At 46.0% G+C, this 27226-nt stretch overlaps 1 protein-coding gene across 4 annotated transcripts in view; it reads left to right on the top strand.

Annotated features, from left to right (window-relative positions):
• The window catches only part of EFL1 (elongation factor like GTPase 1), a 1188367-nt gene that overhangs the window by 248202 nt on the left and 912939 nt on the right, over positions 1-27226 (top strand). For all 4 annotated transcript variants that reach the window (XM_086958226.1, XM_086958223.1, XM_086958224.1 and 1 more), the window contains exon 11: positions 13811-13933. In XM_086958226.1, coding sequence (XP_086814352.1) covers positions 13811-13933 — 123 coding nt within the window. The remainder of the gene's footprint in view (positions 1-13810; positions 13934-27226) is intronic.

Here is a 27226-nt window from a genome sequence, read left to right as displayed (position 1 = left end):
CCCTGGCAGATTCAAGTTAGAAACAAGAACATTTTGGAAGGGGGCACAGCCCCTTCTTATACAGTAAAAAGTCTTTGAAGTCCTTTGAAGTCCTTTGAAGCAGGCAGTGTGAGAACCAGCTAGAACTGGTTATAGGGAAGTCCCTTCAGTATCAGGGACAGAGGTGACAGTCGCCCAGCGGGAGGTGGAGCCAGCTTTGTAGTTAGGCAGGCACAGCCCTTCACTATCGGGTGCCATCTCCTCGCACTTCCCTGGCAGCAGATGCTGCCTTTCATCCATGGGCTGACTTCAGACAACCTCCTGGGCTCTCCAGCCCCTGTCATCCTCAAACCAGACAGTCAATCCACAAGCAGGCCCAGGCACTCTGGGCCAGCCCAGGCTCACCAGCCAATCACACGCCAGCACCAACTTACACAAATATGCCAACTTCCAAAAGTAGTACTTCTAGACTAGACACAGTCATGCCGCATATATCATTTTGCAGCATTAATTCTCACGAGTTCATACATACCAAACTCGCCCCTGCACTCCCCACACATCAGGGACTACCATGGGCATACATATTCCCCATTCATTCCTATGGGAGGGCAGGTCACTCACCATACATACACAGAGAGCTCCAGCACTTTACACTGTACCACAGTGAAAAAGTGCGCAGAGGCCTAAAATCACCAACACCAGGTTCCAGAAACAGGCTAGGAAAAAGCAAAAAGTCTCGGGGTGAACCTGCCTAAAGGGCCGGGTCCAACAATGACTGAGATAGCTTGCTCCCCACTTACTACACTTATGATGCCTTATTCATGGACTTACGGAATGCCAGTGGGCTTTGCAAATGGCATGAGACAGAACTTGGCTCCCCTCTTGGGCCACCCACGGAATATAGTTCCTCATTTGCAGTGGTGGTCCAATGAGACTCTAGAATTGCACCTACCCTCATTTGAGACCAAAACAAATGTTCTAGCAGTGATTTTACAGCATGTGTCGGCTACATCTGAGCCCTTGATTTCTTTTAACAATGTCATCTATGATAATACAATGGCCACCTGGTTGAGGGTTTGTTTTTGCCTTCCTGTGAATAGGCCTATGAATAGACATGTGGCAAGAAAGCACAGACTGGTTTCCCACCAGTCACCCCACCTGAGAGCCTTATTGTGCAGGTTTAAAAATGTAAATACTGATCTGGATAGGCAATCTAGGATGATTGGTGCTAAGCATATGTTTTCTTCAGCCAGTCTGGCACTGCGATGAGACTGGTTTCTCACCAAGCACTCCACGCAAGAGAGCTTTATTTCATTTGTCCAGGCATCCCGCCCGAGAGCCTTATTGTGCAGGCTTAAAAGTGTAAATACTGATCTGGATAGAGAATCTAGGAAGATTGGGGCTAAGCATATGTTTTCTTCAGCCAGTCTGGCACTGCGATCCATAAATACTGTTTGTTTGCTTGGTCTTTCCACAAATGCCTTATAGGACATGGCCAGCAAGATCTTCCTGGAAGTCCTAAAAGACCTTACGGCCTCTTTATCTCACATGGTTTGTGATGGACAGGACGTAACCAAATATATTATTTGTGCAGGTCTCGACAAGACTGATTGCCTGGGGAGAGCAGTTTTTTTTTTTTAGTAGTAGTAAAATCAAAGTTTATTTAGACAATAGTCTAAAGCAGTTGGTTCTAGTGTTGCACTTCATCGACACACATGGATGCATTCCACAGGATTCTCCACAGATGCACAGGACTCTGTCATGTATATGACCTTTAATGAGTCTCACCTGTTTGGACAGTGGAGCTACGGTGCACCCTTTAGGGCTGTTTACACCTGCCAATCAGTTTCTGCATTTTTTCAAAACATTTAGAGGTTATATAAGAGGGCTGGTGTACAGACGAAGACTCCTTTCCCAATTGGTGTATCACACTCTCCAGCCCTTTTGAGACAGTGGACGTGTGTCTGGCAGGTATCAATCAGCCTTCCAGTGTCTCTTCCCCTGCTACAGCGACCACCAAACCACTTTAGTTTCTCTTTAGTGGCCCATACCCAAACTGTGGGTGCAGGATTACACATTTCTTCCCAGGTTAGCGATCCATCACGTCTAACAGATGGGTCTTACAGATTATTCAAAATGGTTATGAACTACAGTTTACATCTGCTCTGCCTACTATTCCTCCCACACAAGAGAGAATGTCAGATAGACACCTGTCCATTCTCTAATAGGAAATGCGGTTGTTGCTCTCCAGAGGTACCATCAAGAGGTTTCCAGACTCTAAAAGAGGAGCAGGTTGCTGTTCTCCCTATTTCCTCATTCCAAAGAAAGCCTCTGGCCTGTTTTGAACCTCTGACATTCTTAATGCCTTCCTGCTAAAGGACAAATTCAGAATGCGTAACCTGGTACAGATTTTATCTGACCTGGGCGACTGTTGGTGTCCTTGGACCAACAGGATGTGGTTTTTTATAGATTGTATGACGGAACGACGTGTTCCACTAACCCCGCATGCCTAAACCACGTGATCTGAATAATGACAGCGTCTTAACCTAGCATTGCTTTACCACGCATGCCTTTACCATGGCATGCTCGGGAAGGGGTATGCGTGGCTAAGGTCGCCACCCCCTGAGGTGCAAATACACCTACCCCGTCCCGAACCCCATTGCTGTGTCCTCCCCTTGCCCTTATTACTAAAACCCTGTCCCTTAATCCTGTCCTTTAACCTGACCCTGGCCAGCCCTGACCCAGCTCTAAAAACTGTCCAGCCCTCCCCTAAGCCCTAATAATTACACTGACTACCCATCCCCCTCTCCTGCCCTGAGGCCTAATTCCCTAACCCCTAATTTAAAAAACGACCCCAACACCCCCTTAGCCCCAAATACTATCCCAAACCCCCAACCCTGAAAACTACCCCTGACACCCCCAGCGCTAAAAACTTTCTGCACCCCCCTAGGCCTGAAAACTAGCCCCCGACCCCAGCCCTGAAAACTAGCCCCAATCCCTCCAGCCCTAAACACTACCTCAAACCCCCCACCCTAAAAACTACCTCCAACCCCCCAGCCTGAAGGCTATCCCCGATTTGCCCCAGCCTAGAAAACTACACCTGACCCACCTCCCATCCCATAAAACTACCAGACCCTCCACCAAGGCCACAAAACTGACCCTGACCCACCCCCCAACCCACAAAAGTACCCTGACCCACCCCCCAGCCCATCTTAAACCAACCCTGAGCCACCGCAGCGCACAAAGCAGACTCCGACCCCCCAACCCACAAAATAACCACCCACCCACAAAACAGCCCCCTCCCCCAGGCGATCTCTTCCTGCTTCCATCTGTCTGCAAGCCCTACTGCGCATTGCCTTAACCACGCACATGCGTGGTTAAGGCATGCGTAGTAGGGCTTGCGAAGTCGGAACACTTGTGGTTCAGACCGTGGTGTTCCCACTGTTTCCCATTTTTATATAACCATCCTGCAGTACCAAGATGTTATCTGCACTTCAAGGTAGGCCAGGAGCATTTTCAGTTTGCTGTGCTCCCTGTCCTCACCATTGTCCTTCAGGTATTCAAGAAAGTGATGGCAGTGGTCCATGCCAATGTTTGGAGGGCGGAATACCAGTTTTCCCGAATCTCTGCAGAAGGTGGGTCATTGTGGACCACCGTCGGGTGATGGCAAACCTTTTTGGAGTTCACTGTTAATGAGTTGCAGTCCCACCTGACTCCTTCGCACAGAGACTTCCATTCACTGGAGCAATCCTTGACACAGTGGAGTTCAGGTATTTCCCTCTGCTGCAATGTGTCAAGGATATTTAGGCTATGATCCAGATGTTTCAGGCTCGACCATGGTGAGTGTAGATCTGAGGCTTCTTGGCCAATAGCCTCCTGCTTCCTACTCGTCAGCTATGCCAGTGGCACATGTGGTTTCTGCAGAGGCATTTGAAGTGCCACTGGGCCCAATACCGAAGATATGTTACTGATACGATCCAGATTTCAAAGGAAATGGCTTGAGTAATGCAGTGGTAGCTGTTTGAATGCAATTGGAACAGTGTCAAGCGCCTCTCCAATCCCCACCCAAAGCTGATGGTGGTGATGGACGTGTCACTTCTGAACTGGGGAGGTCAGATAGGGGATGTGGAAATCAGGGGACTATGGTGTCTAGAAGAAGGCCAGCTCCACAAAAGCATTTCAGGCCATTCGCCTGGGTCCGAAGTCTTTCCTGACATTCATCAAATGGAGGCTGGTGCTGGTTCTCACTAAAAACATCACTTTCATGTGGTACTACTACAAGTTGGGCAAAATGTATTTCTGGGTCCTCTACTATTCGGGTCAGTGAAGGTGGTTGGAGCCGCAGGGTCGCAAGCCACCTAGCAAGGTCCCTGAATACCAGAGTGGACCAGTTGTTGAGGAGGTGTCTGGCAGATCGTGAGTGGTGTCTTCATCTGGAAATGTGGCATCTTCCAACAATGCGTAGAACCCTGGTTAGATCTTTTCAGCACTGTCAAGAACATGCAGTGTTGAAAGTTTTGTGCATTGGAGTTTTCCCAAGAGCACACTTTAGAAGGTGCATTCTGGCTGGAATGAAACATGGGATTCCTGTGTACCTTTGTGCCCCAAGTTGTGAAGAACACTAGGAATGACTAGGCCCAAGTCGTGTTAGTGGGTTTAGATTGGGCCAAAATCATCTTGGTGGCTCTGGATTGGACCACAAGAGTGTGCTACCAGCAACTCTTGGACATGAGCATGTGTCCTCCAGTCAGGCAACAACTTCCTGAAAACCTCTTTCTCAGCAACAGGGCAGGTTCTTCCATTTGAAGCTGCGCAATCCACACCTACATGTGTGGAGATTCAGTAGCGGCAGCTAACTTTGTTTGATCTGCTGCCTGAAGTGGTGTATGTCATCCTGGCTGCCAGGTGCCCTTTCTTGAAATTTGTCCATGCCAGTTGATAGGACAAATCAGTGGCCTGGCATTCCCAAGATATCCACTTATAAGCAGAGTTGTTGGATGTCTTTTTACATTTTTTTAAAATTATCTTTGGCCTAACAAGGGCTTGCAGTGGGCTCCATTAAGAGTTATTCATCGACCCTTTCGGCCTTTCTACGTTTGTCGGACCGAGTGTCCTAGTTTAAATCACCTGTTGTGATGAGATTTATTGCAGGCCTGACATGTTTTTCCTCCCAAATCGTTTGAGGTGTTTCACTGAGACCTTAACTTGGCTTGACATTTCTCATAAGTATGCACTTCAGGTGATTTCAGTGCAAACGCTGTACACCAGCTTTTCCTCAGACAAGTTGGTGCTGAAATTTGCTCAGCATTCTTGCCAAAAGTTGTGACACCCTTGCATGTTGCGTCACCATCTCTTTATCGGTATTCTTTTGTCCCCCTCACTCTTCAAAAGAGGAGGATAGGCTCCACTGGCTGAACCCCAAAAGGGCTTTATGTTTTTATATTGGTCATACCAAGGACCATTGAGTAGACAATTGACTTTTTGCGGAGTTCTTTAGAGCAGAGAAAGGTATGATGGTACAAAAAAGGATCATGTTGATGTGAATAGCCCCCTGCAGTAAGATCTGCAATGCACTGGCTAAGAAAAAGCCTCTGGGAGGTCCAAGAGACCATTCCACCATAGCTAACGATGCCACCCACTGCTTTGGTACTCGGAGTTCCTGTCCTCTACATCTGCTAGGCTTTGACATGGGCCTCACTGCACACATTCACTAAGCACTACTGTCTTGATAGTCGGGTGCTGCGGCAAGTTCATTTCATCCGCTCAGTCCTGCAAGACTTATTGGTCTGAGTGCACTCTAAGGACCCTCCACCTGGGGAGGTACAGCTTGAGTATATATTCTAAGATGATGAATCTGTGGTTAGAAGCATCCATTAGCAAAACAAGGTACTTGTCTTTGGTAAAGTTCTTTCTGGTGGATACATTAAAAAAAGATGCCAAGTCAGCACACTGGTGCTAGCAGTTGCTCACACTTTGTGCCTGGTGATGTGGGCAGGGAAAAAGACAGGAAACTGAAGTTAGCATGCAGGAGTAGCACTTATGTGAGGCCGGCACTGAGCCATTGCCTCGTAGCCGTGTGCAAAAGCACTGCTGTAAAATGTTTCTCGATCGAGGCACCTTGGGAGTATTCTGAGGTCAGGAATTTGCAGTTAAATAATGTATCCAACCGAAAAAGCGTTACTGAAGGTGCATATTATACAAGTGTTTTCTTGCTATCTCATCCTCGACATGGTCATACCTAGGACCATTGAGTAGACAATTGACTTTTTGCGGAGTTCTGTAGAGCAGATAAAGGTATGATGGTACAAAAAAGGATCATGTTGATGTGAATAGCCCCCTGCAGTAAGATCTGCAATGCACTGGCTAAGAAAAAGCCTCTGGGAGGTCCAAGAGACCATTCCACCATAGCTAACGATGCCACCCACTGCTTTGGTACTCGGAGTTCCTGTCCTCTACATCTGCTAGGCTTTGACATGGGCCTCACTGCACACATTCACTAAGCACTACTGTCTTGATAGTCGGGTGCTGCGGCAAGTTCATTTCATCCGCTCAGTCCTGCAAGACTTATTGGTCTGAGTGCACTCTAAGGACCCTCCACCTGGGGAGGTACAGCTTGAGTATATATTCTAAGATGATGAATCTGTGGTTAGAAGCATCCATTAGCAAAACAAGGTACTTGTCTTTGGTAAAGTTCTTTCTGGTGGATACATTAAAAAAAGATGCCAAGTCAGCACACTGGTGCTAGCAGTTGCTCACACTTTGTGCCTGGTGGTGTGGACAGGGAAAAAGACAGGAAACTGAAGTTAGCATACAGGAGTAGCACTTATGTGAGGCCGGCACTGAACCATTGCCACGTAGCGGTGTGCAAAAGCACTGCTGTAAAATGTTTCTCGATCGAGGCACCTTGGGAGTATTCTGAGGTCAGGAATTCGCAGTTAAATAATGTATCCAACCGAAAAAGCATTACTGAAGGTGCATATTATACAAGTGTTTTCTTGCTATCTCATCCTCGACTCCCATACATGGAACCTTTATGTTGGCCTTCAATAAATGTGATGCAACCCCAGTATTAATATACAAATCATCATCCTTTTTTACCAAGATCTACTGACTGCTTACAAAATGGAATATATGCATCATTAAGAAGATGCGCTTGATGGCATAACAAAACCTTACCCATTAGTTATGTTCTGAGGTACAAGAAGCATTGAAAAACCTCATAAATGTCTATACTATATACATGGTATTGACTAACTATTCTGCTAAACAAAGCCTAATTTAATTTACTTATCCATCTCAAGGAACATTCTTCAAATTCTCAGTGGCCTAAATTAAAGCGCAGTAATGATTCTTGTCTAACTCTCCACTGAAATGCTTTAGTGACAATAAGGACCTGTTCCGAAACAAGACCGAATGGCATTTGTAAATAATGCAGGAATATTTCAGCATTTCATTGATATATACTGATGATGATTTCTTCTTTCTCTAAAATTGTTTCAAATTGTAGGAAAGCAGTAACTTCAGTTGGTGACATTTAATATTAGGGGCTAGAAGTATGAAGAAGTGTATTGGTTGCAAACCCTGCAGTTCTCTAAATGACAGGGTTTGCAAACTGCTTAAATGGCTTGGTAACTACTTACTGATTCACAAAGTGGGTTTAGAAATGCATAAAAATAGCATTTTGGAATGGACATATTTATGGCGTCCCTTCCACATTGTTCTTCTCAATCGTATGTGTCTTCCATTGTAACTGCAATTCCAGTTCAACCCACTGATAGTTTACCGAATTCTATGGCAGGAATGGAGGCGAGGATTATGCTGTTCTTTCTTTTATTTTTCCTGCAGAGCAATTTCAACTATCATCAAAAAAACAACTACAAGTCCCATCGTAACTCTAGTCCATCATGTAACTCCAGCCAACCATTCTGCAGTGATCATCATCCTCTAGAGCACGCCGTTGCTCCTGTCCTTCCTCTTGTTTTCCTGCTCGGCCAGAAGATTTGTCTATTTTACCCTTGCTCCGGTGGTCGGTTAATTTCCTTTCAAGTGGCGTGCTTGATCTGTGTTTACGTGCGTTCATTTGTCTTATCGCTTGAATTGTGTGAGTTTCTAAAGTTTTTCTCTCCACAGAAGGGCCCCTGGAGCCTTTAACACTCCAAATGCGGCCCGATGATATTGCTGTGTGGTGTTGCGCGGACAGGGAGCCGCGGTGGGATCAGAGAGATCCGATCGTTCGCCCGTCCTGCACGAGCTCTAGAAGCCCTTACGCCTGCTTCGTGCAGGTCCGTACAATAGATACCGGAATCTCCTTGCAAACGCCCGCATTGCGGGTCGGTATTAAAAGCGAGTGTGTGTGTTTGCCTGAAGTGCGTGTTTGCGGTGCACACAGCGCTAGTTAGCATGGTCAGGAGATTAGGGGCAAGCCCAGAAGCTGATACCCAGTGATTGAAGGGTGAGTCACCCCTGCGGGTTTGATCCCAGCCCACACTCTGTGTGGCCCACATGCAGTGCCTGGCACACCCAAATTGGTATCCCCTTGCAGGTAGTTGTTCTACTAGCGCCTAGAGCGTTGGGGTTGGCTTTTCTTCCGGCTTTGTTTGTGGCAGGGTAGTCTGTTCCGCTTAATCACGATGGCGGGCTGCACTGAGGAAGAAACTGTCCAAGTCATCCCTTTAGATGACGAGGTTTGTGACGCCGTGGATGTCTCCATCCATCAGGTGGTTAATGAGGCCAACAGGTCTTTTGAGCAGTGTATCATGCAATACGCATTTGCGATACAGTCGCAGTGCCCACAAAAAAGGAAAAACACAGCAGATGAGACTGATTTGGGCGCCATTGATCACCTCAAAAGGGAGTTTTTGGCTAGGTCAGAAAGGGAACCCCACCCCCACCCCATCCCAACAGCACCACAAGCTTCACCACTCAGGCAAGATGATGATGACGAGGACACTTTAGAGGAGTCAGCCGACGAGGCAGGCCCTTCCAGGTGCTGGCGCCCTGCGGAGCATTCGGTCACAGACGCACTGGAGGGTGTCGATCAGTCTAACATGTTGGTCCCAGAGGACCTGGTCCACCCCCGTTCATTGGAATGGACCCCCTTTGCTAAGATTTCTGCGTTTGTGGCGGGGCGCCTAAGAAAACCTCTTGAGAAGGAGTTGCATGCGTGCCTCAAGGCGGAGTGCCCGATCCCTGCTCTTCTGGGCAAGGTGGCCTTGACCCCAGAGGTGGACCAGAGAATGGCCACGTTCCTTCAGAAATAAAACCGGGATCCCAAGAAAGGGATAGACCGTTCTTGCCAGGATAAGCTGTTGGACATTGCAGGAGCCCTCACCAAGGTTTTAGAATTAGCAGAGCAGGCGAAATCTTCTGGGGCTCCCCTTTCGGCAGAGAGGGTCTCGAACTGGGCACAGCCGGCCATAGTATTCCTAGGCAACGCTAATTGGGTCCTTTCTACTGAGAGAAGACGCTCCTTCTTGATAATGGTGGACCCGAAGTTGGGCGCCCTCTCCACTTCTGAGGCGGGAGCAGTGGCTCAGGGAGGCCTCTTCGGGGAGCCGTTCGTGCAGGAGGTCACAACATTTACCTCGCTTGATAAGGCGCAAGCTTCAATAAAGCGGGCTTTCCACCCTATGGTTTTTATCGGGGCCGGCCGTGGCAGGGGGCGCTCGACCGGCCGCTCCTTCAATCAAGGCTCCCAGCCAGGCAATGAGCGAAGACAACAAGACACATGCTGACAAGAATTCTTTCAGTCCCGTCGGGGCTCCAGAGGCCGTGGTGGGTGAGGCGCAGGCAGAGACCAGAAAGTCCCTAATCCAGGTGAGACCTTCTCCTCCTCTATCCCCCTTCCAGGTGGGTGGCAGGTTGGCGGCTTTCGTAGACAACTGGCAGCTTATTACCTCATACACATAGGTGTTACAGACGGTCCAAGGCTTTCATATAGAATTCTACGGGTCTCCCAAACAAGAGGTTCGCCCAGGTCTGCTGGTTTTGCAGCCGATCAGGTTTCCCTCGTTGATCGCGAGATGTCCCAATTGCTGCAAAAAGGAACGGTGGTCCCAATAGCACTTCATCCCAGGGGATTCTTGAGCAATATTTTTGTGGTCGACAAGACAGATGGAGGGCAGTACCCACTAATCAACCTGAAGGAATTCAACCAATGGTTGGTATATCGACATTTCAAGATGGAGGGCATCCATCTACTTCAGGATCAACTGGATGGTCCTTCTGGACCTAAAGGACGCGTGCTTAATGGTACCCATCTTCTCCCCTCATCGTCGGTTCCTTCAGTTCATCTGGCAAGACAGAGTGTTCGATTTCGCCTTGCTCCCCTTCAGCCTGTCATCGGCCCCATGGTGCTTCACCAAGGTTGGCGCGCCGGTCCACCTCACTTCGCCAGATCGCACGTCTCGTAGGCCTCTTGAGTGCCTCGATCCAGGTGATTTTCCCGGGCCCGCTCCATTACAGAACATTACAACACCTGAAAGCCTCGCACCTTCGCAAAGGCCTCCAATATTCGGATGAGATTCCCCACCCGAGGAAGTGCGAGTAGAGATGACCTGGTGACTCAACCACTTGGAGGCATGGAATGGCAGGGCCATTTTCGTCTGCGTTTCGGATTTAGTGATAGAATCCGATGTCAGCAAGTCAGGCTGGGGGTACCGCTGCGGGGACTCGTTTACAGGAGGAAAATGGTCAGCAGATGAGTTTTCTACACATCAACCTCCTGGTATTGATGGCGGGCTCCTTCGCCATCCAGTGTTGGACGAAGGACAAAAGCAACCTGCAGCGTGCTTCTGAAGATGGACAATGTATTGGCCACCCCTTCCATCAAGCACCTAGGGGGCACGAAGTCCAAAGCGTTGGTGACCTGGCCAAGGATTTTTGGACCTTTTGCTTGGCACACAATGTCTCCATGACAGCTGAGTACCTACCAGGGAAATCCAATGTGATAGCGGATTGGTGTTCCCGCAGTTAGTCGGACATGAGTCTCTGGCAACGGCTTCCTTCAGTATTCCAGCGCCTCAACAGAGTATGGGGTCCCTGCTCAGTGGACCTCTTTACGTCCCGGTTGGACCATTATTTCCTCCGCTTCTTCAGTTGGAAACCGGACCAGCTCGCGACAGCCACGGATGCGTTCCTCCAGGGCTAGTCCAAAGAGTCGGAGTATGCCTTTCTCCATTCGCAGTGATCATGCAACTAACCTCGCAACTCAGGAGGCAACATGCGAAGCTGGTTTTTATCACTCCTTATTGGAAGTCTCAAGTGTTGTTTCCAGTTCTTCTGGAACTTTCTTGGGATTCTCCAATCCTTCTACACCAAGATCCTCTTCTCCTGAAGAACCCTCAGGGAGAGTCACACCCGTTAATCCAGCAAGGTTGCATGTCCTTGGTAGCATGGCGTATTTTGGGCATCAGTGGAAAATCCCTGGCCTATCGACAGTGGCTCAGTCTTTGTTGGGAGCAGCCAGGTCTGATGGCACCAACAAGAGGTATAAGTCGGCTTGGACCAGATGGGTTCGTTGGTGTATTCGGGGCGGTCACGATTATTATTATTTATTATTATTATGTTTCTTATATAGCACCAGAATCGACCCCCGAAGGGGTATCCCCGCGCTTGCCTTGGGAACCCGTCCTGGCTTTTCCCTGTGAGATAGCCCCTACAGGGCATCCCCAAGGTGAAAGACAGGCATCCCGCCGTGGGGGGCCGTTGTGGAGATTAAGCAAGCTTAATGCCCAGAGTTGCAGAGTGTGAACCCATGATTAGGTCAGGCACTGAAGCGAGAATTATCGAGTGCATGGACATTTGAGCTCAAGACCCTGCCGCGTCGGGAATTGAACCCTGGTCCCGGGTCTGACCTCTGCTTCCGGGTCTGCCTGCTCTAACCAGTGAGCCACACTTCTCCACTATCCCATGGGTTGCGAAGTAGTGAATATCATGAACTTCTTAGCCTCTCTGGCGACACAAGGTCTGGCTTATCGCACCATCAATTCTTATAGATCAGCGATTTCTGCTGGTCACCTTCCGATCGCCGGCACACTGGCTGGAGAACACCCTCACATATGCAAGTTGATCCAGGGAATTCGTCTTTCTCTTTCTCCAGAAATAAGATGTTCTCCTTCTGGGATGCCAACAATGTTTTGCACATGTTTCAATTGTGGCCGGCTAACAGGTACCTCTCTCGCAAGGAGCTTTCAGCCAAGTTGGCTATGCTTCTCTGCTTGGTGTCAGACGTCAGGGCCCTGGACATTACAGGTTGCAGTTTTACCCCGGATGGGGTTACATTTCACCTCATGTGAAGGACTAAATCCGACACAAGAGTCATCTCATATCCAGCGTTTGACAGAGTGCCAAAGCTGTGTGTCGTTCGCTGCCTTAAGGAGTACGAGACCATGACCGAGGAACATAGGCCTCCAGGTGAGCGTCCGCTCTTAATTTCCTTGAGGGAGCCTTTCAAGGCGGTTTCACCACCAACAATAGCTTGTTGGATCAGATGGGTGTTGCAGGAAGCGGACATTAATGTATCACAGTTCGGAGCCCACTCAGTAAGAGGAGCTATGGCATCTAAAGCCTTTACACTGGGTGCCAGACTGGAAGACATTCTCAATGCAGCAGATTGGTCTACGGACTCTGTTTAACAGATTCTACTTTAAACCAGTCGTGAATATGGCGTCATTGGTAGTGGATAAGCTTTGAACAAGCATAATCCTCGCCTCGGGTCCTGCCATAGAATGAAAAATTTCCTAGTAACCATGAAGGAAAGTTTCAATTCTATTAAGGACTCGGACGCGAGGATCATTCCCACCCTGGGCTCAAGGAGACCTGTTCCCTCCCTCATGGAGTTATCGGATAGGTTGGTTTACAATCTTTCCAGCTGAGATCCTCGTATGGGATAAGTATCCTTCTTCCAGATATCATCTTCGATTGCATTCACTTTCATTGTGTAATTTGAGGTTGTGTTCTTCGATGTTCCAGAGAATGGTTTTATGGGTTCTTGTTTAACTTCCTCTAGGTCCAGAGGGTTCCAAAAAAGACTAAGATTTTTGGGTGTCTAATGGATCGCAGTCAAGAAAGAGGAAGGACGGGAGCAACAGCGCGCCCTAGAGAATGATGGTCACTGCTGATTGGTTGGCTGGAGTTACATGATGGGCTACAGTTAAGATGGGACTTGTCGTTTTTTTGATGAAAGTTAAAATTGCTGTGCAGGAAAAATAAAAGAAAGAACAGAATAATCCTCGCCTCTGAGTCCTTAATAGAATTGAAACTTTCCGTCATGGTTACTAGGACATTTTTCATTCTCCAACAAGGTGATAACTCATTGGCAAAGGGGATGGGATCGTTTAAGTACCCTTTGCACATTTTAAATTTGAAAGGAAAACAAGATTGCTTGAGATTTGTCAATGGTGTGCTCTTAAATTTAGACCCATTGCCTTTAAGGAGAATAGGCTATGTTAACAAAAAGTTAATTTATTTAAATATGATCACAACTGTGGTAGTCTGCTGACCATCCCTGCGATGGCATTAGTACATAGGTCAGTTCACAAAATCTCACTGGATTCGAAAGATGTTGTGCACACTTTGTGACCACTTTTTGCAAATCGAATTTTTGTACATCTGGTCCTTAGTCATATGATGAGGTTCTGCCTAATTATTGTAGAATCATTCAAATGCTTTTAAATAATGTTTGCTAGATTACCCAGTTCTCTGATTGTAAAGTATTAGAAGTATTTTCACAAATTATAAATTGAGAGAACCCTGCTTCTTAAAATGTTCTTTGCTCATGTGAAGTAGTGCGCATTCTGCTGTGTTGTGATTCTTTAACACTTTGATTCAGCAATGGTCTGTAACAAACTCCCAAGTCCACTGGATATTGCTGCTGAGCGAGTGGAAAGACTGATGTGTGTTGGAGCAAGAAGGTTTGATTCCCTTCCACCTGAGACACAAGAACTTAAAAAGGGTGAGTACATTATTATTGGGACAGTGCTTTACAATTGACCCGAAAATGCAGATATGTCATAAGTTAATTTGTTATGGTACAAAACCACATTATATCCAGGCAAAGGTTTCGTTTAGAAAGAGTGTTGTCCAAAGCTTGCCAGAAATAGGATAATTTATTACCACCGAGTCCTGCAGATTTCGTCGATCCTAGCAAGACAGTGTTTTGTTGAATAGAGAGGACATGTGGTGGTTGTTTCCGTGAAGGATGGTATTAGCAGGGTAAAACTTATTAGAAAGGTACGACCATAGGAGTGATTTATAGGTGTCGTGTTCAGAAGGCTGACAAACGTGAAATGGCAGGGCATTATAGTGTCACAAAAGTGACTGGAGAATTGTGTGAGAATGGAATTTTGAGGAGAAAAAGATAGTAGTTTTAGTGCTGCAGACAGCATTGAAACGTGAATGGAATTTCTAGAAACCACAACTGGTAATTGTCTTAATTACTGATTACCATAGCTGTATAGTGATGCATTCCTGCACTTCTGCACAAAAAAGGGTCAATTAATTACGGCGTAGTGGAAGTAGCTGTTAAAAACAACTTAGTCAAGTGTTTACTTCTTCAAAAGATAAGTATCTTGTTTAATTGATTGTCTACAGGCTAGCCAGTCACAGGTTCTGTTGCAGGCCGAACCTTTGGCATGAGACATCATCAAACTTGCAAATCCGGTTGTTTCAATTATGTTATCCAGTGCCTTCAACAAGATAATAAAAACAGCATGCAGGAAAAAATTTGACTGAACCCTCTATGCCCTTCAGAAATAAAAAATCTGCAATAATGAAAAGAGACGACTACCCTGTTGCCAACCTTAAGCCATTCAAACCATTTGCTATTAGACGTCTGTATTTTTCCTGCGGAGGATATCTTTATGACGGAACAGACACGACCAGCTGTCAGTTGAGCAGTGACTGGTCAAGCCTGTGCACCTTGGGAAAGTGGAAGCCAACGCGTTGTAGTGGAAATGTATTTTTGTGGTTTGGTGAATTCATCTGTAATTTCTGTCTAAATAGAAACTCAAAAAAGACTTTTAATTTAGAAAGGTGTCAAAATCCAGATGTTCAGACCCGCTAAAAGCACTTGTCATCTCTGAGGAACCTATGCAGGTGAGAATGACGTTACCATCATTGGCGGTAGGAATCTGGGTAACTGGGCAAGGAAAGTGAGACTGAGCAACAATGGACCAAATTTCACTGTTTGGAATGGATTTATCTCTAGCTGTGCACAGAACTACTTTGGTGCCAGAGAGATGGAAGCTCCTGGAACAAGCTGTAAGGAAGACAGAGGCCAACAGTTGTTGAGAGGCTTACCACTGTCAGCATGGGGTGTTGGTGTTTTGAGCCTTGAACAGATCTGGATACCAGCTGAGAGCCATGGACAACCACCACAAACCAAGTCAATCAGAAGCTGAGAAAGGGAGCGAGGGAAAGATACCCGAAGGCATCAAGGAGTAACAGGACAAAGGGAGGCCTGGTATGCTTGAACTGATTGAAACAAAAATGAACAAAGAAGGTTTGTAATGGCACAATATACTTATTGTGGGTGAGCACATTCTCTGGAGAAAGCATTGGTTGCAGTTGGAGCAATTTATGAAACCTTTTTGCATCTGATTTGGTAACCATTTGAGAAGCTTGTTCAAAGGATATATAAGCCTGCATCTACAATGTATAATATTGTAGATTGTACAGAATAGAACATTGATATAGGAGGCTGTGAAGATTGCATCCCTGTGACGAGGGGGATGATTGCAAAATTATCTGTATATAAATGTGTGCGAATCAGCAGTTAGATCTGAATTTCAATTTCATTATCAGTCCGTATTGACTGCCATTATATACAGTCTAAACGCCCACCCACTACTTCCATGAATCCGCCCAATACTCTTTTGCCAGTAGAGTCCTATATTTTTTTCGCTGTCATCGTATTAGATACGTGGATGTTGCAACAAGCGTTCTGATGCCTCCAAGGTACAATCTTAGCTAGTGCTGTTTGGAGACACCCACTGACTTCATAATAAACTTTTTTCGCACACTTTCCATAATGTCCGTGATTTGTTTTTCCACTGTGGTGATAGCAGTCATTAAGTATTTACAAACTTTAAAACACGAATAATTGTATATTTTAAGGGGCAGTTTGGTTCTTATCTACTTGAACTCTGCTAAACGGAAGAATTATCCAGTCAAGTTCATTATCTCCACTAGAACCATAATTCATCCTTGGTCACATTTGAATTCAAAGAACTTTTTTGCCAATAGATATGAACCATAAAAGTGTTTATGTATGTGAAAGTATGTTTTCAACAGAACGCAGCCCATTCAGCAGTAAACACATATGTGTATGAAAGCTACAGACAAATGCAGTGTGTTATTTTTCTTTTTCAAGAGTGTATGCAGTGATCTCTACTATGTTAGTCTGAAAACATAGTGCAGTTCCCTTACATTTAGACATTGAGTGTTGAATAAATGATAAATCGTTACTATTGACCTGTGGTGGTTATCTGGAGGTGCAGGTGGTGAGATGGGTATTAGGTTTATTAGAATCCAATTGTATGATATTGCTGTTTGATTATCTTTGTAAGATATGTGGTCATATTGGAAAGCATTCATCAGAAGCAAAGTAATAATAGATACAGTCAGAAGAATGCGGTTTAGATGTATTTTGTTAGGGAAAATAAGTAACATCATTAGGAAACGAGAATTTGTGATGCAATAGGTCTTGTCTTTGGGACCTTATAAGGATTTAGTAATGCAGCATATTGTGAGGTCCCAGGAGCTTTTAGGGTGCTTAGTCGATGATGAACAAGCTGTGTCCTATGATTTTGGGCAAATCACTTAAATACAAGCAGCGATCTGGGAGGGCTGGTTGGGGCATGGTGAAGGGATGTGGGAGGAAACAGTTTGTGTTGGTGAAAATGCAACCAGTGAGGGGGGTGGTGAGAGAACGGCACGCAATGTGGCTGGAACAGCATTTGAGCTTATAAATGACTCCATCTGGCAGCATTTAAAAAACAGCAATAAAATGCCAGCAAACATGCTGTGAAGGGCATGTGGTCAGAGCTGCCGACTCGGGACGTTGAGTCTCGGCGTCAGCTCAACATACTGTGATTTTGGGCAAATCACATAAAATACAAGCAGCGATTTCAGAGGGGTGGTGGGGGCGTGGTGAAGGGAGAGACTGCACAGGGCAAGCAGGCTGCCACAAGCAGGCAACCAGATGCGATGTGAAAATGAAAGTGGGCAAGTCACTAAAAGGTGAATGGCCTCCAAAGTAAAACAATAATTCAACCCACGATGCAAATGTTGACCGAATCATGAAGCACAGCACAGAACTCGAAACTGGACTTATTCCATAAGGAACTGCTCAAAGTATGCATGGAACTAGTAGGGTTCCACCATCTTTCATTTTTTATTTCCCAATTGTGTTCTTCACTCTAGGTGCTTTTTAGGTCTCGGCTGGCGTGGCTGCGCACATGTGCTGATCGCTCGGCTAGATTTTATGTTTTGGAGGAGCTTCAGTAAAGGGCTTTAAGCCCCGCCCCTCTTTTACATTGGCCGGCGTCACCGTTTATGCTAAATGGAGGCCAGCCATTGCAAAAGAGCTTTCCATGACATGCACTTTTCTCTTTTTCAGACGGCCCACTTGCCTGCCGTGCGTCGCAAAAAGTTTCTTATCTTTATGGGGCCATGTGTTTCAAACACATGGCCCCATAAAGACAAGAGATCCTCTTTCACTTTCGGGAAAGCACAATGCAGTTTTCATTACAGCAGGCGTGCATTTACTGCACTACCTGGTATCAACTGGACCCCACACGCTTCTGTTCTCGCCCCATGCACATAGGATGCGCTCATGCCGTAATTACTTTCCGTGTAGGTTATTGGAGTTAAGTGCATGTCAAATACCCCAATAAAAAATAATAATCACCCAGAACTATTCTGTGATTCATCACCCTCTTAAAATTGGAGTGCCCATTGTCACCACCACTACAGCCGCTGCACACTGGGTGGCACCACGGACCCCGGCACTCACTCAAGTACCCGGTGTTTGTCACCGCTGTTCCCCGTCTGCGTTTCCTCACCGCCCCCTTTAAATGTGTCTTTTCTTAACGCTAATTCATTAGATCGGAAAGTAGCTTTTTATGTAGTTGTCCCCTCCCCCGTCATTTTCGTCCTAATGGCCAGAGCTGCAGACTTAGGAGGTGTACAATCCGGTTTAAGTCCCGGCGTCAGCTCAAAACCCTGTGGTTCTGGGCAAATCTTTTCATCTCCCCGTGCCTACGTCAGATGAATGTGTCATTGTGTAACGTAACTGGTGCTCATACAAATCGTTCCAATACCTTCGGGTCAAGTTTGCTGCGACATAAAGCTGCAAATAAATAAATAAACAAATGAATGAATAGGAATTTAAAAAATGACAGCCGTGCATACAGTGAATTAAACAACCTTAGTCACTGAATACATCCCACAATCAGCCCACTCTACAGCTAAACTGAAATGGAAGACACCGGGAGCGGATATCACAATACCAGATATTCAAATGAAGGCCTCCACCTAGCTGGAGAGGTGGGAGTACGGGGGCGACGGGGTGGTGGAAAGAAGTTACAGGATGCGAGGGAGTCCGGGAGAAGGCAAAGGAAGGTGGAAGGAGAGAGGGAAATAGAATAGGGTGAGAGGGAAATAGACTGGTGTTTTGTTTGCTGAGAGCTGGCAATTATTGCCCAGGTGCTGCTGGCGGGGCTAGAGGCGCACCGACTGAGTCCTGCGAGTCCCCGTACAGTACTGGAACAGCAGCACGCCCTGCAGGGCGGCATTGTGCAGCTTTGGCCCTCGTTCTGAAATAGCAAAGAGAGCGGCTGAACAGGGTTGGGGGGTGAATGGCAGGGAAGTGTGCGTGTCCCAGTCCTGCAACAGAAGGGTCTGCTGGAGGCCTGGATTACGGTTGTGTTTATGAGTAGTGGCCGGCAGGGGAGGAAGGAGGGGAGGTTGCTTTGGGCAGCATTGCGGTGCAGGGTCCCTAGGACCGGCTTTTGTCATGGGCGAGCTGGGCCCAGGGAGCCATTCTTCAGAGGTGGCGTGGCGTAAGTAGCTGTCTCCATGCATTTCATGCAGACATCATGACGCTGTCACCTAGCCCCAGTGGTGAAAGTTCTGTTTTTAACTCACACTCCCACCACCTTTCTTGTCCTCCCACCCCCTTCGTCTCTTGCTCCCCTTTTAACCCTCCCCCCTTCTACAAAAAACTACTTGGCACCAGCGTGAGGAGCTAATCTATGAGTGATTCAGGTGAGCTGGGCGAGGTGCCGAGATGTTTGGGTTCAGAGGCCAGTCACAATTCTGGGGTAGACAGTCAGGGACGAATTTTATCCACAAAACGAGAGGGCGCCATATTTCTTTCATCCCAGGGCGCTATCCTGGCAAATTCCGATCCTGACTAGGCAGGGCTGAAATAGGAGGGTCTGCTGGAGGGCAGTACAACTGCAGTTATGTTTGTTAGGTCGGGTGGTAGAGTTTTGGGGGCAATGAGGTTGGTTGTGGGTAGGAGTAGTGAGGGGCTGAGGGCAGGGTTGAGGTGCATTGGCAGGGCAGTGTGCCTACCCCAGTGATGGAAAAGAAAGGGCTGGCAGTGGCCGGGATTGAGGTCGGTTGTTAGTGAGCGGAGGCGGTGGGATGGGGGCGTTGGGAGGGCTGGTGAGGGGTTCTGTTGTTCAGCACCTGCCAGTACTTATTGTTCCCGTCTTTAGAACGAGCATTAAAAATGCAATAGGTCTCGCCTTTTATTAAGTTATAGCCATTTGCTTTGCTATACAATACCATTAGCAAAGCAAATGGATTCCACTTAATCAAAGACGAGACCTATTGCATTTTCAATGCTTGTTTCACATGCCATGTAGTAGAGTGAAAAAACAGAAACCCTGAACATTTTCCTGCTGCTTCTCCTGCAGCACCTGTGTAGGAACTGTTATAACCTCCACTGGGTAGCGATTTTGTGTCTTTTGTATCTCCTTCTAGCATTCGGGTTCAGCTTTTAACGCCTTAACCGCAGCGGTTTTTCCGCCGCGGTGCGGGCGTTCTAAAGGTTGGGCGGGGCTCCGTCAGCCGTTGGCCGACAACAGCACTAGGGAGGTAGTGCGGCCGATGGCAGCATGCAAGGGGCTAAAAACTCTTTGGCTTGTCTTGCTTTCAGGTGCCTAGCTTCATGGAGGTTCAAAATAGATATAGTCCGTCCTCTGTGTGCCCAGCTTAACACAAGGTCACAAGTTTTCAAGTAACACTCCTTGCATTAATTTTTTTTCAACTGATAAGTGACTGATAAGGTCACATACACAGGTAGTAATTTCTGCATTGGTCTCCTCCGTGCAGAAGCCCTCATTATATCTGTATCTGTTTATGCTGACTCTGTGGTCTCCCCTATATCCTCCGCATTGTCACTGCCTAATCTCCACTTTCTGACGTGTTCTTACAAAGAGCTAGTTCAGATAGCTCTATAGCGTAGTATCCACAGACAGAATGAACAGCATGCACAAAAACAAGATGTTTTAAACAAGCTGGGACTTGTATTTTTTTTGTGAAGCATACATAATTTCCACAAGTGACATTTCTCCCTTCCGTGAACCCAAAACATGAGTCCCTCTCCCGCCAAACCTGTTTTCAACTGCAACAGTTCATTTGAAGTTGCAACCAGCGAAACAGCTTTTTGCCTGCAGACAACACTTTGGGTTTGTAGACCCTTAATGGACTATTGTAGAAAAAGCTTCATCTTCCAAACAAGTTTAAATATTTTTGGGATTTGGGTCTGAAGAGCGTTGCCGATTCCAGGTTCATGAACCTCTCCATACTAACAGTCCAAGGGCCATATGTATCAACACATTTCCCCATAGACACAGAATGGGCAAAACCCTTTGATGCATCTGGCCCCAAATTTCTCTATAATTTCACCTTTTCAAGTTCAAGGGAAACGAAAATGAAACTGTAATTTCCCAAAACTACTAAACGGATATACACCAAGCACAGCACAGTTCTACTTTCATTATACGTTTGGGTGTAATTCCGTTCTGCATCTAAGAACAAAGAATACTTTGACGAATAAAATGGGACATGTCCCATTTCTTTTTTGACTCCCACCCCTCTTTTATTTGATCCCAGCCTGACGGTTCTGTTAAAAATTTGCTATACCAAAACCAAACTGGATGAGCATTTTTATTGGAAAAGTTTCTGCAGAGTTGTCAAATGGTGTCAAGGTTACTATGTAAAGACAATAATGCCTTTTCAGTTGAAGAGGTGGCCTAACAATAACTACATAGGCGCAATTGCCGCCATTATAAACCGTTTTGTGTATAGTGTGTATAGTGTGTATGTGTGTGTGTATATATATATATATCTGGTCGGAGAAATAACAAAATAAAAATTTGATTGGCACCAGAGTTGTGGGTCGACTTTTCGTTTCTTGCCTGGAATCAAGGCGGTGGAAAGCAACTATTGAAATTCATATATATATATATATATATATATATATATATATATATATATGTACACACACGCACGCTCGCTCTATCTCGCTCTCTCTTATATACAGGTTACCGGGAACACACCAATATTGCCAACAATCATTCACTCGTATTTGAAGAATACTCAGGTGCTTCTGTATGCCAAATAATTCAATTTAATAACTTCTCCAACGCATTTCGGCATTACACCTTGCTCACGGTCAAATTGCAAAAGCCAAGAACTTCTGGGTTGAAATAAAGAAAGAAAAATGAAAAGGGACTTATTCATGCATGTGCAAAAACCAGAGCAGCAATGACCTCCATCTTGGAACAGACCGCCATGACATTAGTTGTAATAATAATCCATCTTTATATGACTAACTAAGGTTAACACAAACTTTCCTTAACAAAACATATGTAGATTGAGCTATCATGGGATGTAGTACTAGTGTTAAATTATCAGCAATACTCTTGTCATACAAATTTCATGAACATGTTGTAAAACAAAAATATAACAAAATCATTCTGAAAGTTATAAAATTGAGATATGCACAAATATGCATACATCCATTGCATGCTACAATGTCCATGCCTCAAAACCAATAAATAATAAATGTACCAACAGACAGTTACAGCCATGTAGGACTCTCTTGCGCTTGTGTGAAGTTCATGCAAAATAAGAGACCTGACTGATTCTGCCCAAGTGGGCAATTCATGCAAAAGCAGAATATTAACCCTATAGCAATACATATGCATCGACATAATAAATTACAATATTGTTGGAAAGTGGATTATTAGTAGGGGCAAAGGTATATCTGCCACTGGCAATAATGCCACTAACACAGTATAGGGCTCAGAATAGGTCTTAGAAAAATATTCATAAGCTCAACCCTTGGCTTCACAGACTGGTATGTAAAGCATTTAACAACACAAATTCAGTAAATAATTAATCCACAATGCACAATAAAAATCCTTAACCGATTTAAAATGACACCAAAACGACAAACATTTCAATGTAGGGAACCGGAGATATGAATTTTCAAAATTTACCATTATCTACCACATAGAAACCTATAGCACCTCCTCTGGACTTCTGGTAGTTATAGACCGGGTCAAAGTTTCAGGCCGACCGCGATGGAGCCGTGCGCCGCTACCCCTCACTGTAGGTCTCGGTCATAGTTTTTACCTTCTGACTTAGAAACTTTTCTGGAGCTTTTCTTTCCGGGGTCTTTTGAAGCTCTCAGCCAGTCCGGATTTGTTGAGGGTTCGCTGGATTTCCTTGCCCCCGTCAAACTTATGGGAGTCCGATCTCCAGAGCTTTCCAGCAGGACGAACCAAGGATCCAGGCCAATATGCAGTTAAAAGCGGGCGGCTTGGCTTTCGCGGTTGCTCCCGATCACCTTTTCTTCGTTCAGACTTAGAAACTTTTACGGAGCTTTATCTCGGGGGTCCCTCGATGCTCTTCACCAGGCTGAATTCGGTGAGCGTTCGCCAGCCTCACATTAGGCCTACTCCCGGTCAAACTCTGGAAGTGGGACCTTCGGAGCTTTTCAGCAGTACAAACCTGGACGGCATGCTGACTCGCGTTTAAAGACAGGCAGATTGGTTGGCCATGTTGAGTTGGTCCACTTCTGGAGCTTTTTTCTAAAGTTGCTCGAAAGTTCTCCAAACTTCTGGAACTTCTTTCTGAAGCCCCCCAATGGGTCCCGAAGTGTCTCAAACTCACTCCAAGGGTCTGGAAGCTCCAAGATGGTCCTTGAAAGTTGAGGACTTCAGTTCCCACAATCCACTTGGACAAAACCCTTAGAAATCCACTGGTCGTGCTCCAGGTTGAGGATTCCTGGCGGTGATGTTCCAGGTGAACTCTGTTAACCTGTAACTTGCAGGGAGTCCACTCTTTAGTCCTTTTACAGCAAGGTAGTCCACAGGGCTGTAGTTCCAGATGGTGCAGAAAGTGTAATCTTCACAGTGCAGGCCTTAGGAAATGCATATCAAACTTCTCAGAATGGCCCTTCCTGCTTTCTTAGGTTTCAAGTAGCAGATCTGGGAGGCTCTGCCTCTCTCAGATACGTATTCCAAGTTCCCTGGGTCACTCCTGTCCAATGGGAGTAGGGTACCGCCCAAAGGTATGACCTCTTCCTGCAGAGTGTGGCACTATTTTGTCCCAGAGTGCACCGATTCTTCCAAATTAATAATGGCTTACTTTCCAGCAGGGAGAGAAGAGCTGCCTAAACACACCCATAGCATGGCTAATCTCCATAGTCTCTCCCCCTTGCATCTGCTCATTCCTTCCTTAAGCCTAGCATCTGGCTCGGTTCAAAAGAGTAGAGTTGTAAATGACACTGGTGACTTCCCCTTCCCTTGAAGTCCATTGTTTACTCCTCCCCCTGCTCTGGCATTACTGTGTAACAGAACACTGCCCTCCCAGCAGTGCTGGTCACCCCCAGGGACTCTTTATCACCTCTTCAAAGGAGCCTGGCTAATCCACTTAACTCTGACCACTCAGGACAGACCAATAGAAGGCTGAATCTAAGCTTACAGACAAGAAAGACTAATAACTTCTTATCTGTACATTTTAGGAGAAATTCAGCAATATCATATTGTTGAGTTTATTAATACCATTCTTGTATTTTTAGCCTTCTCCTATCAAGAGTTAGTAGTTAATAACAATATGCCATGTTTACCTATTTGACAGGGGATTTGCAATGGGAAAAATGACTTGGGCCATTTTTTCAGCACCAGGGTCTATAAAAACATATTTTATAAGTACTATGTCTATATCTTCAGGACCACCCCCCCCCCACCCCTGGAACACCTAGGGGAGACTGTAGGGGTTTTGAGTATGTAGAAATATTGCAGATCCTCCCTCCACAATGTCCCTAGTACTGAAGTCGAGTTTGTGCAGCACTTTATCACAATGTGGGTAGTGAAATGTGCAATTTCACTTAACCCAGGGCATTTAAAACATATATTTTATAAGGGTCCTGACCCCTCATCGCTGGGACACCTAGGGGAGACCCTGGGGGTACCTAATATGCCCAAATATTGTAGGTTATCCATTTGTAAGTGCCCCAAACACCAAAGTTAAGTTTGTGCTTAATTTACTTTTTAAAAGCAGTCCTGCAACACAGGGCTACTTTTAAACTGACCTCAGGCTCAGCAGTGCACACATGCAAGTGCAGAAAGGACTGCTGGCCTCTAAACTGCCATGCCCTATTATATACTAGGGACTGAGAGGTCGTTTTAATCCCCCTGCCCTATTATGTATTAGGGTCTTATAGGGTAGGTCATGCCAATCACACGGGAACCTCAACCTATAGTGTACCCTACTGTATGTAGGTGTTTTCACTGTACTCTAAGTGCCTCTTTCAGCATAGCACTGGCCCTGGTTAGGCAGAGGCCAGGGTCAGTCAGAGTCAGTTGCCACCAGTACCAGTCAGTCAAGATTTGGGGGGTGCCCCCCCTCCCCCCACCACCCCCCAATGAAAGGTGATGGGTTACTAACCTACACCCTGGTAGTCCTCATCAGATAAATGGAAAAACCTGGAAAGTCCATCCACATTTGGCATGGGCAGCCCCAAGTCTGTGTTCCACTGTAAAGTCCATTCCCTGTACAGAAATAGACACCTTAACAGCTTGGGATTCTCCCCTCTCATCTGCATGAGCCATCTGAGAGACCTCTGGTCAGTTTGAACTTGAAAGTTTGTACCAGACAAATATGGTCTGAACTTTTTCAGGGACCAACCCACAGCAAAAGCCTCTCTCTCAATGGTACTCCACCTCTGCTCTCTGGGAAGAAGTCACCTGCTAATAAAGGCAACTGGCTGATCAAGGCCCTTGTAATTTAGCTGTGACAACACTGCACCAATCCCTTGCTCTGAAGCATCTGTCTGAACCACAAATTATTTTGTGTAGTCAGGGGCCAGCATCACTGGTGCTGAACAGAACTCACTTCTTAGAAGTAAGTTCTGTTAGGGGCCCCACAATGGTCCCATAATTTTGAACAAACTTTCTATAATACCCTGTCAGTCCAAGAAATGCCCTGACCGGAGTCTGTGTAACAGGATCTGTCCAATCTAAAATAGTTAGAATTTTAGTTTGGAGAAGATGTACATGGCCCCCACCTACCAGGTGGCCCAGGTACACCACAGAACTCTGCCCTGTTCAGCACTTACTTGCCTTAATAGTCGGGCCTGCCTGCTGCATGGCCTGAAGCACTTCCTTTAGGTGGCTTAAGTGATCCCCTCTGTAGAAGTATATACAGCTATATCATCCAGATTAGCTGCACTGAACTGTTCCAACCCAGACAAGACCCTGTTCACCAACCTTTGGAAGGTGGCAGGTGCATTCTTTAAGCCAAAGGGCATTACCTTGAACTGATATTGTCCCTCTGGTGTGGAGAAAGCTGACCTCTCCTTTGCTCTATCAGTAAGGGCAATCTGCCAGTAACCTGAAGTCAAATCAAAATTTCTCAGGTACTTAGCAGCCCCTAACCTGTCAATGAGCTCATCAGCTCTAGGGAGAGCGTCAGTCTTGTTGACTGCATTCAATCCTCTTTAGTCCACACAGAACCTTAACTCCGTGGGTCCCCCCTTTTTATATTAGGTTTAGGTACCAGCACTACTCGACTGGCCCATGGACTCAGACGGTTCAATTACCCACAATTCCAGCATTTCAGCAACCTCAGCTTTAATGCTGGCTCTGACATGGTCAGACAACCTGTACAGTTTTTTTTTTACAGGTAGGCTGTCACCCTTGTCAATGTGGTGCACACACTACTCAGTTATGCCTGGGATCAAAGAGAATAGGCCAGCAAACTGCTCCGGCCCTTGCTTGCAGTCTCTGTGTTGCTAGTCTGTCAACTTGGGAGAGAGTACAACCCCCCTCTACTAACCCATCTTGCAGATTAGTGGAGAGGAGGTCGGGCACTGGCTCAGTTTCCTCCACTCCCTCATCAGTGACCAGTAACATGGTCATATCTGCCCTGTCAAGGTGTGGTTTCAATCTATTCACCTGCAGGAACCTATGAGGGTTCCGGGGGGTGCCAAGGTCAACCAAATAGGTAACCTCACCCTTATTTTCGAAGATTGGATAGTGAATACTCCACTTGTCATGGATGGCCCTTGGAACCAATGTGTCCTGGAGTCTGTCAGCCGCCGATTGAGAGAGTAACATGCTGAAGTGAGGAGAAATATCAGATTTCGTTGTGAAGGTACGAGGTTTAATATATTACTTCGGGGGAGAGTAAAGCTGAACTAGGGAAAGGGTGAGATAGAAGCGATCTGGGGGGTGAGCACAGTGACGTTACTTGGGGCAAGGGAAGGTTTAACATACACAGTTCGATGGGGCGCTAGAGCATTTCTTTAGTTTTACTACGGAGGCAGCTGTCTCTGGGCTTAGAGGGAAAGCGCTATTAATAGTAACATAGCACACAAGTTGCTTGAATGTTTATATAAATTGTCACAACATGTGAGGTTAGATTTTAATATACACGTTTTTTAATCTTGCAGAGAACCCCTGACGAAGGACTTGATAAAGTCCGAAATGCATTGGGTATTTTATGAACTTGCAACCAAGAATGTTCTGTTAAATACGTGCATGGAAAAAGGCCTGGATGGGCATATCCTATGCATGAGAAGCTGATAAAACAGATGCATTTCACGTGCAATAAGATCTATGAAAATAAAATGGTTTGAAGACAAAAAGTTTGGACTGCATGGAGTAATTGTGATAAAAATGAAAAAGTGATTTAAAAGGATTTGAGATCACCACATTCG

This window comes from Lissotriton vulgaris, chromosome 2_1, assembly GCF_964263255.1.
Source record: "Lissotriton vulgaris chromosome 2_1, aLisVul1.2, whole genome shotgun sequence".
Taxonomy (NCBI): domain Eukaryota; kingdom Metazoa; phylum Chordata; class Amphibia; order Caudata; family Salamandridae; genus Lissotriton; species Lissotriton vulgaris.
The sequence above is the reverse complement of the archived record's forward strand: the minus strand, read 5'-3'. Positions and strand labels throughout refer to the sequence as shown.